Here is a 15338-nt window from a genome sequence, read left to right as displayed (position 1 = left end):
CCCGGGAGGGCTCACCCTCTCACCTTGCCAGCCAGCTCATTGAAAAAGTTCTTCGCTAGAGCAGCAACTTCAGGCTCCGGGTCAATAAGCAACACGGCCATCTCGCTCACCTGCCCCTTCACCCTCACCATGTCCTTCAGGATTAGGTGTGTCATTACCAGCCCTGCTGTTTTCCGAACTTGGGAAGCGGGGTCCCGGAGTCTAGGGCAGACATTCAAGTTCAGTGGGAACACCTCTCAGGACTAGTTTCATTCAGGGGAAAAGGAAGTTAACCCTGTAGACACTAAGGCCCCGTATATGGTATCGAAACAACTATTTCTTCCTATTTTAGAGCCAAGAAATCCCTAAAGCATGAACCTCCATCACCCTTCATAATGATGATTAAAAAATGGCTTCACAGGGCCACAGAGTAAGGGTAAAAGTCAACATTTTGAGTTTTGTTCTTCGAGGTCCAAGTCAGTAACATGCTTAGCTTCAAATCAGCACGTGGCACAATAGCTTCCACTATATTCTCAGAGGAATGCCACTGACTCATGTTGTTTCACTCACTGATTCAAATTTCTCTTGCCAGAATTTCATGTTCCTAAAGCCTTTGGGTTTGAGTCTTATGCGATAACTCTTACCTAGCATAAAGGTTAGGAGTCCAGGGCTCTACCAGGTTGGGGAATCGGACGGCCAAATCCCCGATGGCCACCATGAGGTTGGATCGAACGATAGGAAGTGAAGACTTTTCCAGCATAGTGAAAAGGAGGCGGAGCTGGGAATCACAGAAAGTGGCACTGGGTGGGCAGAGTAAGAGTAGTTAAGTTAGTGGTACCCCTCAATTTTCTTTTAAAAGGCTGTGCCACAGACCACTGCCTACCTGATCATGCAGAACTTGCCGAGGGCTAGGGAGGCAGCTGTAGAGAGGGCAGGGTCACTGTAGAGGCCAGGGTTATTACAGACCTTGAGCAAGAGGGGCACAAATGCAGAGAGCATCTGTTTGCCTGGTGGAAGAGAAAGCAACCAAATTTCAAGCTGGAGTCAGGAATTTAGGCAGTATGTGATATATAATACATATATATTTATATAATAGTATATATTTATTATATATAATACAAAAATAATATATACTATGTAATAATAATAACCATTGACCCAGCAATTCCACTGTAGACATATGGCATAGCCAAAGGATGCCATTAAATTTTTTTTTAAATGTTCCTAGCTATTTATCTGTAAAAGCAGAAAAATCAGAAATTATCTCTACCTATAGGCATACCATGCATAAAACAGTGGAAAGAGCTGGGCTTTGTCATGATACAGACCCAAATTTGAATCCAGCCTCAGATACCTATACATGTAAGTGATGTGTCTCTGGGAAAGCCCCTTAACCTCTGTGTGTCTCTTTTTTTTCTTAACAGTAAAGTGGGGATAACATATTAATTAGATAAAATGATTTATTATTAATATTGTATACATGGATAAGAATACCTTCCAGGGTTGTTGTGAGGCTCAAATGAGATCTCTATAAAGCACTTATTATTAGCACAGTGCTTAGCTTAAGAAAAGTTTTTTTCTTCCTCCTTTATATATTGTTATATCAATGCAGTGGGATACTACTGTGCTATAAAAATTGGAATAATACAAAGAAATCTGGACATATAGAAGGTGATACAAAATAAGGGTGACAGAATTAGAAGAACACAAGATAGCGGCAATAAAATTTTTGTATAGATGGGCAAGATCAGTTGTAGAGAAAATGTCCCATTATTGTTAACTGTTTTAAGATTGTACCCTGTTTCTCTAGTAAAACTCTTATTTTTCTGCTAACTCACTTGGTGTGGAATTAATGATGGATGTGTGAAGGCTAGCTGGGACTGGTTGAGTTTCAAGTCTTATCTGAGTTAAAAAGATTTTATCAAAGAGCTCCAGGCCAGACTGCCTGTATCAGTTAAGTTTGGAGAGGCTGGCAGCACTATGTCAAAGTTTTTTAGTAACAGTCACTTATGTAGACTGTCTAAGGAAGTGCGGAGGGTTTGTGAACTGCTGGCTGCAACACCATGAACCCCTGAATTGATAGAAAATCGAAGTGTTAAGTAATTTGATTTCTATGGTTTTATTTGGTATTCCACTCCACATTATGTTTATCTGTACTTACTCAAGTCATTATTAAATTTATAGTTAAATTTATGGTTTCTTTTTAAAAAGCAAATGAGCCCGGGATAGGGGAATATCATCTTTCACCCTCATTTACCATCCAGAAGCTCCATCTCACAGATACTTCGGATCAGCTCAGCCTCTGTATCATCAGCAGAGGCACCAACTAGGCCTAACTCCTCCTCCATGGTAGACTCATTGCTGGCATTCTAGTAAAGAGATAAGGCAATCATAAAATTATTATAGAGGCAATTACGAAATCTTCACCAATCCTTATTCCAACCTTTGTTCTCTTGCTTTTGGCAAGTTGTTTCTGAAGAATAAAAATGGCACACTAAATTATGGGCAAAGTTGAGAATAAAATCCTAGTCCTAGCTCCTTCTCTAGGATTATTTCTAAAAGACAATATAAATCTTTAGTGGAGAAAACACAAAATACAAAATCAAATAACCAGGCCCAAGAAACAAAGATTTTTACTCTTGTATCAAATAATTTGAGTTTAACGTTACATCTCAGTAGTCTAAATAGGGTGGTTTCTTCAAATATAAACTGTCCACACAAACATCTGTCTACACATATATGTACATAAGCATGGAGAGAGGGCCACCTTGGGTTCCTTTTTTTTTTTAAAACCTTTACCGTTTGCTTTGGAATCAATACTATGTATTGATTCCACGGCAGAAGAGCAATTAAGGGCTGGGCAATGGGGGTTAACCAGGGTCACACAGCTAGGAAGGGTTTGAATCCAGACTTGAACCTAGGACCTCCCATATCCAAATTTGGCTCTCAATCCACTGAGCTACCTAGCTGCCCCATCACCATTCTTGAAAGCTAATTGCTAGCTGAGTGGAGGACCAGCTTGGCCAAGTCTGGAGGAATTTCATAAGCAAGTGAATACAATTTGTTTAGTCAGAGCAACTAATTAAAGCATTGACTAAAGGTTTGGGGCAGTGAAGGGAGTATCCACACGTAGGAAAATCATATAACCTTGTATTTATTCATGGGACATTTTTTATTATTATAAGTCTATTATAACTTAAATCTATTTAATAGATTTAATAACTATGAACAAAAACAAATTGTCAAAACTACCAATAAATTGTCATATTTTATATGAAATGAGTAAACAACTTGCATTTATGAAAAAACAACTTTGCAAACCTATGCAAAGTGCTATGTATATTTTGGCTTTTTTCTGGGGGGTTGGGGAGATGTAGAGAAAACAGATTTGAAATCACAAGCCAGCAATAATAATGCTGCAAGAATAAAAGCTTAAACTGTCACCATTTAAAAAGTTAAAACCCAATGAATTAACAGTCAACAAAATTCTTATTTGTTCTATGTCTGTTTGAGGTCATACTATCTCTTGAGTTTACTGACTATTTAGAGAAGAACTTCCTTCTTAGGCAGAAGTATACAAATTGTTGCATAATTTATATATACCACTTTCTTCTTTATGGTGGGAAAAAGACAAAGGTGTTTTTCATCTTTAATTCATAGCTAGGAATATTGAGGCCTCAAATGGAAAAATGACTGCTCTGAAGTCACACAGCAAATGGGAGGCAGCATTAAGATGTGGGACGAGTGCTCAGATATCCCATCTAACCTTTTCCTTTTGCCCTTTGGTCTTGGCTTCCTCCTGCTCTTCCCGCAGGACGCGGCGCCGGCGAAGCTCACTGCTCACTGCTTGTTCTAAATGCACCAGCTGTTGTAGGGCCACATCACCAGCCAAGGACAGCAGGTTCATCAGCAAGAAGGTGGGAAGTGTAGGTGCTGCTTCTGCAGGAGAAATCTGCAATTAGATTTCAGGGCCCTTCCTCCTAGATTTCTAATGTATTCGTTATCTCTCACTTGTTCTGGTAATGTTCTGATTGAGAAGTGGAGGTTCTCTATCTGTTTGTGTGTGTGTGTGTGTGTGTGTGTGTGTGTGTGTGTGTGTGTGTGTGTGTGTGCGTGTGCGTGTGTGTGTGCGCGCGCGCGTAAAAATACATAAATACACATATCCAAAGCACATATAAAAGATGCATGCTCTCTTGAAACCTGATTTACACATGACAGGTTATCAGGCTCAAATTCCAAGCCCAGGGGTCTCCAACAGGCTGGTCACATGTAGTATTTACTTCTTCCATGTCATATTCTGCCCCGAAGTATCCCTTTTGCTTCTTGGCAACTGAAATGCTAGGGAGGGAGGGTGGGGACCAGGGCAAGAAGAGTTTCTGGATGTGGTGATCTCCCTGAACATCACTGGTTGGATACTGGTGTGAAGCCTCTCTCCCACCCAACTCAAAAGCTTTGAGCATTAAGTATTCTCCTATCCCCTCTCTATAGGCCCTAGTCTTACCCCCACTTTCCCCACTTACTAGTGCTTTCCTCAGTTGTACTTGGATCCTGTATCCTTTCCAGAGTCTGCTCCCCACAACCTTGTAAAATCTGAGCACAGATCACCTCAGGTCCTTCTGCTAGCTGGTAGATAAGGGTCACTGCTGCTTCCTTAAAGGGGATCCACAATGGGTCTGGGTGGACAAAACCTAAAAGAAACTTAAGAAGTTATCTTTTTTCCCCCTTAAAATCCTTATCTTCCATCTCAGAATCAATACTGTGTATTGGTTCTAAGGCAGAAGAGTGATGAGGGCCAGGAAATGTGGGTTAAGTGACTTGCTCACATAGCTAGGAAGTGTCTGGGGCCAGATTTGAACCTAGGACCTTCCATCTTTGGGCCTGGTTCTCAATCCACTGAGCCACCCAGCTGCCCCCAAGTTATCTGTTTCTTAACAGGACATTTTCTCTGGCTTCATTGCTTTGGCTTGGCAACTTACCTTTAATCACCATCTCTCGGAGTCTCTCAAACAGTTGATGGTCTTGGGGTAGCCGGAATGGGGGATGGCTTTTACCCTGGCCAGGCTATGGTAAACAAGAAGGTGATTTCTAGAGCAGGAAAAAACATCTTTCCTATTCCCAACCCAGGCAGTGGGCAACCATCTTACACTCACCTTTTGATTGCCAGAGATGTTGGCAATGGCCTGGCATACCTGCTGGGCCAATCGATAATCCTGTTCTTCTTTCTCCTCTAGTGCCACACTTACTAGTGTGTCCAGATTACTGCCCACAATTTCTGGCTTTCCTCTGGAGGGGGGAAATGTGGGGTTAAGTCTTATTATATAAATGGCATATATACTAAATGTCTATTGGATGGCAAACTTGAAGCATAATGGAGCCTCCAATATATAGAAACAACCACTGGACATGGCTCTGACCCAGGCACAAGCCTTCTTACAATAATGGCAGCATCACACACAGCTTAGTTTGTTATTACTGGAAGGGAAAGGGAGATACCAAGGAACCCTTCCCTAGGCTTAGCCTCTTCTCTCAAATCCCATCCCATGTCTATATATAAGTTCCCTGAGCCTTACTTTGCCATCATTCCAAGTAGCATGACAGAGGAGCAGCGCTCCAGAGGGGAGCAAGAAACCTTCTCAGTTATACGTTCCCATAGCAGTTGGGTTACTGCTGGCTTCAGTTCTCCTTTCTGCACAAATTCACACAACTAAAGAAAAGAAAATATAGAGGGTTCATCAGGGGATTAAGAAAAAAAAAAAGGGAAAAGGTCCCCTTCTCCTCCATTTCTTTTAATATTTGGGGACAGAACAAAGTTTGAAAAAGCAAGTGGCACAAAGGGGAGACATACTACTTTCCCTAGGAAATGTGTAAGAATGTATTAACTGTTCATTTGTCTAACCAACACTTTTAACAAAGCTATGGCCTCCAGCCTTGATGCTTTTTCAAACCATTCTTTACAGTCCCAACTTCAATCTAGACATTTCTACTAAGATGACTTAAAAAAAATGTTTTTATTGTGTCTTTTGTTTTTACTTGTAATTTCCACTGAATCCTCCTTTGCAACAAAGAAAAAAGTTAAATTAAACTGACCAATAGGGACTGTAGTTGGAAGCACATGCAAGATTCCATGCCTGGGCATTTTCTTGCTTTCTCCAAAAAGGAAGAAGGTATGTTTCCTCACCTGTTCCTCTGAACTGAAGTTGCTCATTTTAATTAATTAGAACCCAGCTTTGTTTAAGTACTGTACTTATTGACAATAGTATGTGTGTTGTTTTTTTTCCTGCTATTTACTTTGGATCGCTTCATAAATGCCTTAACATGTTTCTGAATTTACTAGATTCATAATTTAATATGGCACAGTTATTCTTTTCCTTTGTTTTAAATGTGAGGTGCCTAGACCCAAAACTTCTAGTGAAAAAACTCCCAATATCAATGTATTTCAATAATTTTTATGCAACTCATACTATTAGAGCTTCCTGAAGAACTCAGAAGTTATGTGACTCTGTATGTGTGAATCACCCCACAATTAGCATACTGGTCCAAGCCCTCATTATCTGTTCTGAGGTCTCTAAATTTGTCTCCCTGCCTACAGTTTCTGACCTTCTTCTAAAACCACCTTGTCAGCTCAATTTTCTTTAAGTAAAGGTGGTCCATTTTCTCTTTTATGATCACCTCTAGCTATTGTTTAGTTAAAAATTTGCCCTCTAGTCATAGTGGTAAAAAAAAATCTCTCCTTCACTTCTCCTATAACTATTTTATGATAGGATCCTTTATTAACTTAAATGTAACCATTTGGTGTTTACTGTGATAATATGATGTAACATATTAGTCTATACCTAATTTCTAGCAGACCATGGGAAAGCAGGTATACTAAAGCATTATTGGTGGAGCTGTGAATTGATTCAACCACTCTGGAAAACAATTGTTTTTCAGATTGTGGAGCTATACCACAAAAGTTACCAAACTGCACATAAGAGAATAGCATTTCCTTTGACTGGGCAATACTATGTTTAGACATATATATATATATATATATATGCCAAAGAGATAATCTACAGGCATTTTTTAAAAAGTCAAGTTAACAAGTACTGTTGCCTGCTATAACCCTGCCACTATGCTAAACACTAATGGATAAAAAGGCAAATAAACTAAACCCCAAACCATAATAGTCCCTCTGCTTTCAAGGAGCTCACAGTGTAATGAGGGAAGCCAACATGTAAATAACTATGTACAAATACTCTACAGGATGAACTGAGAGCTAATCTCAGAGTGAAGGTGCTAGCATTAAAGGGGATGAGGAAAAGCTTCTAGCAGAATATAGGTTATTAAGGAAGGAAATGAGGAAAGTTAGGAAGCAGAGATGAGAAGGGAGAATCAAGAGATGAAATAGTGTCTTTGAGGAATAGCAAGGAGGCGAGTGTTACTGGACCACAGAGCATGTAGCTGGGAGTAAAGTGTAAGAAGGCTGGAAGGGCAGGAAGGGGTCAATTTATGAAGGGTATAAGTGCTTACCACATGTTAGGCCCCATGGATACAAAGAAAATGCAAAAATAGCCAATGCCCTGTATAATTAGAAAATCTTGAACCCCTGAACTCCATTATCCAGAATTCTTTTCCTTTCGTCCACGTTGAGTCTTTACCTGTTGTTTATAAGTTTGTGGTAAGTCTGCCCTTTCTCTCTCTTTCCCTGCCTGCACGGTGGCAGAACTTTCTTTTTTCCTTTACTGAGGCTGCTAATTTTCCTTTTGCTTTAAGTTGTTATAAATAAAACCTCATAAAATTATAATACTTAGAGCATTTGGATATTTTAATCTTTATAGCCCTCAAGGAACTTACATTCTAATACAGAAGAAAATATTACTACATAGAGGTATAAACAAGGTACTTATCAATTAGGACAGAAGAAAAAGACTTTAAAGAAGATATTTTGTAGTAGCAAAGAAGTGGAAATAAAATAAATCCCCTCAAACTGGGGAATGGCCGAGCAGATTGTGGTATATGAATAAAATAGCATACTATCATGCATTAAGAAATGATGAATATGATGCATACAGAGAGATATAGGGAGTCTTCTATGAACTGATACAGAGCGAAATAAGTAGAACCAAGAAAATAGCTGCACAATAACAGCAGTGATAATATGAAAGAAAAAAAATTTTTAAGACATCAGAACTCAAGTCAAAGCAACAAATAGAAGTAGACTAGAGATACCAAATGAGATAGGCATCCTTAGTTCTGGCCCTTGCATGATGTTTCATTGGACTACATTTCTGTTATACGGGAGGACATCTACTGAAAGCTGTATGGTGTATTAGGTTACAAAGTGAGGGCATTTTTGAAATGCAAAGAAAATAAAAAGTGCAGGAGACATGATGTTACTATCTTGTTAAATTTAGTTTATATGTATAGTAAAAAACATACTATATATAACAAAATCTACTGATTCTTTTATAGGATTCTTTCTTGTTTTTTGTATAGGTTTTTGTTTATTGATGATTAAGTTCATAATATAAGAGAAAATTTAATTAAAAAACAAAAAATCCCAATGTAGTACTGGATGGTCCAAGCAGGGCACTCAGTAAACCTACTATAAAGAGTGGTAAGTGGGGCAACTAGGTGGCTTAGTGGATAGAACCAGGATTGGAGGTCCTGGGTTCAAATCTGACCTTAGACACTTCCTGTGTGACCTTGGACAAGTTACTTACCTCCCACTACCTTGCCCTTACTGCTCTTCTGCCTTGGAACCAATACACAGTATTGATTCTAAAATAGAAGGTAAGGGTTTTAAAAAAAAAAAGAGTAATAGGCTCTGATCACAAAGTAAAAAATCTAAAGATTTTAGCACAAACTACAGGGTAAGAGTCTTAAAAACAGCAAAACTGGAAATCTTTAGACCTCTATAAATGAAAGTAAAAGAGCTAAACATTAAGATTTCATAGATACAATCTGAAAATTATTTATCTCCCAGAAAAACACTAGAGTCTTAAAGCCGTATTTGAAAAAATCATAGAAGAAAATTGTCTGAAAGTATTAGAAAGAAATCAGAATGTAAACCAACAGGATCCTTAGGACAGTAGCAGAGAAAGCCCAAGTATGAAAACACCCCAAATATAGTTAAGTTCTAAAACTTCAAATAACAAGAATCTTACGAGGAAGATTATCAAAGGACAAGAAATAAGAACAGGAAATTTGATATTTTATAAAAAGCAAGGGAAATTTATCTGTATTCACAAATTACTGATTTTGTAAAAACAAACATACTATCACAGACAGTTCTCAAATGAGGACAGATAGAAAACTCAGTATTTCCTGAGGAGAAATAGAGGTGTGGACTCAATGTAGAAACTGACCAAATGTAACCATGGCAATTTACAGTTTAAGTATGAAGTAAAAGAATGATTCATTATTAGAATGCTATATAAGGAGGCCATTTTACTGTTGGTTAAATCACAAAGACAAAGAACATGAATCAAGAATCCCTTGCTAGAAAATGGGACATTAAAAAAAAAAAATCCTGAAAGTGAAGATAACAAAATAAAGGTAAGCCTAGAGAAGAGTATAGTAATACCCCATTATGTCCATATACCACAATTTACTTAGCCATTCCCCAATTTAAGTGACTGACCCATCTTCTTGTTCTATCATGCCATTATTATTTCCTATTCCTATTATCATCCCTTGATGATATCTTTTACTATTGTTCTCTTATTCTTCAGGGTTCTTTGTTGGTCATATGTTATAATATGCTTACACCCACTATGTACTTTTTAATTTTTCTGTATGTGATCCTTACTTTTTCTTTTTCAGACTGTTATTTTCCATGTCTCCATTGCCAATGCAGCCATGCTAGCAGAATGCTGACACTAAAAATGTAGACCCTTTGCTTTAATAAATAAACTCAGAATCATATTGAAATCCAAACAATAAACATTCTTAATTTATTTAATTTTTCCTGGGCAGATGGTAAGGTAAAACTCTACAATATTGGTTCTGGGGCTTATTGCAATAAGCACATGTCATCTGTACAGAGGGATAACTGAAGAACTTATTTACTGGCAATCCCTCCTCAATCTGCTGGCCTCTAGGCTGCTTTTCTTCTATCACCATGGTGAACACCTTTGGAAAATATATATCTCTTTTATTCCTTTCCTGATGTTTCTGAGCAGATAACTGTTCAATAGTAATAGATCGGGAGATGCTTTGCTATGAAAGAGTCAATAAAGTAGCATTTTGTTCTATTGAATAAAATGATTTTTTCTTAACCAATAAACATAACCCAGTAGGAACTTAAGTTTCTATATCTTTCAGATAATTATTGAAACCATAAAGATATGATCTACTGTTGAATATTGCTAACAAAAGAAATTCTGCTTGGTTTAGAAAGATCACTATTAAACTTTTGCATAGATGGAAGAAGAGGTACAGTTAATAATTATATATGTTCTCTTGGTGGCCCTTTTTGGGACACTTTAATGAAGTCCTAGATTTTTTCTACACCTTTAGTATTTTCCCTTCTTTCATAGGTTCCTTAGTACTTCAGCATCATAATTATGTTACCTTCAGTTCAGATTTCCACTTTATGTACTTGGTCAAATCTAGATGCTTCCTCCCTTTTTGTTTTCATACCATTTCCATTATCCCCATGAGCACATCTAAGACTGTGATTTTAAAGTCCAACTTTGGTATTTCTATTGTCCTTGATGGGGATATTCCCTCCTCTCGATTGAAATCAAACTCATTCTTCAAGACACAGATCAAATCCTATCTCTTCTAATAAATTTTTCATAACTACTTCAAACCATATTAATATCTCTTCTCCTTTGAATTTCTTTTCATAGATCTTAGGCCTGTATCACTCTTTTTGACATTTAACATAGTATCTTGTAATGGTAAATGTCTTATGTATAGTTTGTTTTCACAAATAGATTGTAAACTCCTTAAAAGTAGCAGATTTAAAGGAAGAAAAATGTGTTTCTTTTGCATTCTTCACCATGTCTAACCCAATGCTGGGCATGCAGTAGTAATTCACTAATACTTGAATAAATTGTGAAGATAAGACAGAATGTGAAGAAACTTACAATTTCTTCCAGACACTGAATTGTCCCGACTGAAGCATCCACCAGGAGCAGAGAGAGGTTTTGAATTAAAGTCTGGGCCTTAGCTCTGTGGGATGTATAGTAAGTAATTTTAATTTCATTTTAAAAACAAAGAGTTCATTTACAACTTCTCCACTTTTAACTGTATCCCAGGAATGTAGGGACTCCTAAAAAGACTGCACAAGTTGGGTTATGGCCTGATTAGTGGACTTCTTATTCTGAACAGTGGTTAGCTGCTAAATAAGATAGCATTTCTGGAAGTCTATTCGCTTAGTGGTTATATCCCCAATAAACCAATAACCCTGAAATATTGCTTCTAGAAGGTTTTCCCATGAATGATTGACTAGCAAATTACTGTAAAAAAAACCATGACCTTAAAAGAATCAGTTAAGAGGAGACAAAGATGGAAAGGGCCTTTCATACCTGGCAGAATCTCCTTTGGGGTGGAGGTAGAGTTGGCGGTAGGCATTTAGCACAGCTTCCCTGACACCAGGTTCCTTGGACCATACAAGGGGTAGCATCCGACGTACCCCCAATAGGGCTTGAGGTACTCCAAACTGGTGCACTGTTACAAAGAACTCAATCACCTCTTGTACCACTGAGGAGATAAAAAATGGCCACTCCTGTTCAACATATCACGAAAGACAAGTACTTCTACCTGATCAAATACTGTTTTGTGGATAGAAATTTTCCTACAACAATCCACTTCTGTTTGTATACCTATTATATACAAAATGTATTTTTTGTCAATTCATGTAGTGATTTTATGAATTAATCAATCTAGAGCAACGGTCGGCAACCTTTTTGGCCGTGAGAGCCATAAACACCTGCGGAAGGAGGAGGATGGAGGAGAAAGGTGCTGGAATATGGGGCAGGGGCTGAAGGGCCCCCTGGGGCACATCCTGGGGCTCTGCCCGGACTGGCCAGTTGGGAGGTGGAGCCAGATATGGCTCAAGAGCCATACATTGCCGATCCCTGACTTAGAGAGACACAATTTATATTCTTAAAGAAATATATAGAAAATATATAGAGAACTTTGTCAAGCTTATAAGACCTATCCCCCAATTAATAAATATGCAAAAGATACGAGCAGACCATTTTCAGATGAAGAAATCAAAGCCATATCCACAGGGATATGAAAAAATGCTCGCAATCACTGATTATAGAACTGTAAACCAAAACATCTCGGAGATACCACATCACACCTGCCAGACTGGATAAAATGACTAAAGGGCAAAATGACAAATGTTGGAGATGTGGAAAAATGGGGATACTAATATATTGTTGGTGGATCTGTGGACTGATCCAACCATTCTGGAGAGCAATTTGGAATTACAACCAGAGAGTTACAAAACTATGTATACCCTTAGACTTAGCAATATCATTGCTGAGTTTGTTTCTCAATGAGATCAGGGAAAAAGGAAAAGAATCCTTATGTTCCAAAATATTTATAGTAGCTCTCTTTGTGTTGGCAAAGAACTGAAAACTGAAGGAATGCCCATCAATTGGGGAACAGCCAAATAAATTGTGGTATACAACTGAGATGGAATATTATTGTGCCATAAGAAACAATGAACAGGCTGATTTTTTAAAAACTTGGAAAGAACCATACAAGATAATAAATGGTAAAATGAATAGAACCAAGGAAAACATAGTCACAAAATTAATAATGGAAGAATAAACTGTGAATGTTACCTCCAGAAAGTGAATTGAAAGGTGAAAAATGAAAGACTTAATTTATATGTACATGTTGATCTCCCAGATAATATCTCCCGTTATGTGGGGAGGAACTGGGACACTTGTAGATGGAATTTATTATATAGATGTGAAGAAGAAGAAGCTAAATATACCGGCCTTCCCCGAGTCCTCTAACCCACAAATCTATGGAGTTAGCTAGGTGGCTCACTGGATAAGAAGGCAGCCCTGGAGTTGGGAGGTCCTGAGTTCTAGTCTCAGGTACTTCCTAGCCATGTGACCATGGGCAAGTCACTTAATCCTCATTGTCTAGTCCTTACAACTCCTCTGCCTTGTGAGTGATTCTTAATATTGATTCTAAGACAAAAGGTAAGGGGTTTCATGAAATACTGGCAGGATGGCTGCTTCAATTTTTTTTTTTAAAACACTTACCTTCTGTCCTAGAATCAATACTGTGTATTGGCTCCAAGGCAGAAGAGTGGTAAGGGTAGGCAATGGGGGTTAAGTGACTTGCCCAGAGTCACACAGCTGGGAAGTGTCTGGGGCCAGATTTAAACCCAGGACACCTCCAATCTCTGGACCTGGCTCTCTATCCACTGAGCTACCCAGCTGTCCCCTGCTTCAATTTTAAACAAAGGAAGGTGAACTCCTCTTCCTAGAGGGGCCCCAGCATACCGGAAGTGGTGTTTTCGTACATCATCTTGCTGATAATCCCAATGGCTTCAGTGACTTGCAAAGAAAAGTTGTAGGCATCCTGCAGATACTGTACCAGCATTTCTTGCTTCACTAATTCTTCTTTGTCACTGTTGTTCTCTGCCATTCCATGTTTGTCCTCCGGCATAGCTTCCCTAGAGGCTGTTTTGTCTGGAGAAACCTGGAGGTTCTTGTCCTGAGTGGAACCTGCAGGGCCTAGAATTGTGGATTTTTCTTACTGGTGGTGAAATGAATGGTTTCAAAAGCCATATAAGCATCTTTAGGTCTTTCCTTTTCTATTAATTGGGATCAAAATTAGATCAACCCCCTTAACTGCCCAATATGGTTTCTGGTGGCAGAGCAAATCCTTAAATCTTTCAAAGATTAAGGACTAAAGACTTTTCACATAGAATTTCAAGTCCTTAGACCACTGTCATTCTAGTGCTAGCTGGACTCTGCTGGGAAGAGGAAAAGGGGTATTACCTTTGAAAATGTTTCTTAGGAGATCCAGGATTCTAGTCTCTTCTGATTCCTCTTGATTTATATGATTAAAGGGTGCTTCCTCCTGGAAGTGACATGTAGCCTCTTGGGTGAGAGTAATGGCATGCCTGTAAGAATCCACTGAGTCAGTAAAATTTAGAGAAAAGCATCAAGTTTCTCTTTTAGCCTGATTCAGTCTCATTATAGCTTTCCTCAAGGGACATTCCCAATTCCAACAACTCTCCAATATTGTTACCCCCAAAGAACAGGAATACTTCTATTTATGAGATGAAGGTTGCCTGGCATATAGGTACTCCCAATAACCTCTTGTCCATATTTTCAAAAACACAAATTTTTGTCAAATTCTCCAAGAACACAAATCAGATTGAGCCCAGGACTTAGATTAAAAAATCCAATCCTTTTGCTAAAAGCCCTTTTAAATGTTTTAAAACATTAAGTTCTGTTTAAATATTGCTTATGAAAATTGTAGGTTGCTAGGGGAAACCTTAGTTGCCAAGCAAAATGCTCTCATATTTCAATGTCAAGCAACACTCAACCCTGCTTGCTGGCCCTTTTCTTTCTTTTTTATTTTTTAAAGGAGAGAAATCCAAACCACCACTAATAAAAGAAAAGTAAATCAAAAGAACTCCTGAAGGGGGCAGCTGGGTAGCTCAGTGGATTGAGAGTCAGGCCTGGAGACGGGAGGTCCTAGGTTCAAATCCGGCCTCAGACACTTCCCAGCTGTGTGACCCTGGGCAAGTCACCTGACCCCCATTGCCTACCCTTACCACTCTTCCACCTATAAGTCAATACACATAAGTTAAGGGTTTAAAATTAAAAAAAGAAGAAAAAAAAAGAACTCCTGAATTTTCACTTCATAAACAGAAAATTGGCAAAGATGATAAAAGAAGGGAATAATCAGCATACTTAGGAGGGAATATAGAATAATAGACTAGTTAATATATTGTTGGAAGAATTGTGAATTCATTCAAATATCCTAGAAAACAACCTGGAATTATAAAAGAAATTAACTAAAATGTTCATACCTTTTTGTAAGACCTAGAGGCTCTGTGGCTAAAAATCTACCCAAAAAAGGTCAAAGATAGAAAGAAAGGTCCCATATTTTCCAGAATATTTAGAGCAACATTTTTTTGTAGTAGAAAGAACTAAACACTAAGAAAATGTGCATCAACTGGGAAATGGTTAAACAAACTATGGTACATGAATGTCAGAGAAAGGCTTTTATGAACTGATGATACAAAATAAAATAAGCAGAACAAAGAAAACAATATATGCAATAACTACAATAAGTTAAAGGACAATTAAAACAAGAGCTGTGAATCAGTTCAACCATTCTGGAGAACATCTTGGAACTAGGCCCAAAGAGCAAGAATACTC

At 38.2% G+C, this 15338-nt stretch overlaps 1 protein-coding gene across 1 annotated transcript in view; it reads right to left on the bottom strand.

The window, feature by feature from the left end:
* NCAPD2 (non-SMC condensin I complex subunit D2) overlaps positions 1–15338 on the bottom strand; it is a 39139-nt gene that overhangs the window by 5644 nt on the left and 18157 nt on the right. The window contains 13 exon segments of the mRNA XM_044677427.1: positions 24–201; positions 624–779; positions 863–986; positions 2237–2348; positions 3746–3918; positions 4500–4667; positions 4956–5040; positions 5130–5262; positions 5550–5683; positions 11055–11139; positions 11496–11670; positions 13443–13676; positions 13944–14068. Of these exon segments, the coding sequence (XP_044533362.1) occupies positions 24–201; positions 624–779; positions 863–986; positions 2237–2348; positions 3746–3918; positions 4500–4667; positions 4956–5040; positions 5130–5262; positions 5550–5683; positions 11055–11139; positions 11496–11670; positions 13443–13676; positions 13944–14068 (1882 nt within the window).

Source organism: Gracilinanus agilis, chromosome 5, assembly GCF_016433145.1.
Source record: "Gracilinanus agilis isolate LMUSP501 chromosome 5, AgileGrace, whole genome shotgun sequence".
NCBI classification, from domain to species: Eukaryota; Metazoa; Chordata; class Mammalia; order Didelphimorphia; family Didelphidae; genus Gracilinanus; species Gracilinanus agilis.
This window is presented reverse-complemented; position numbering and strand designations above follow the sequence as displayed.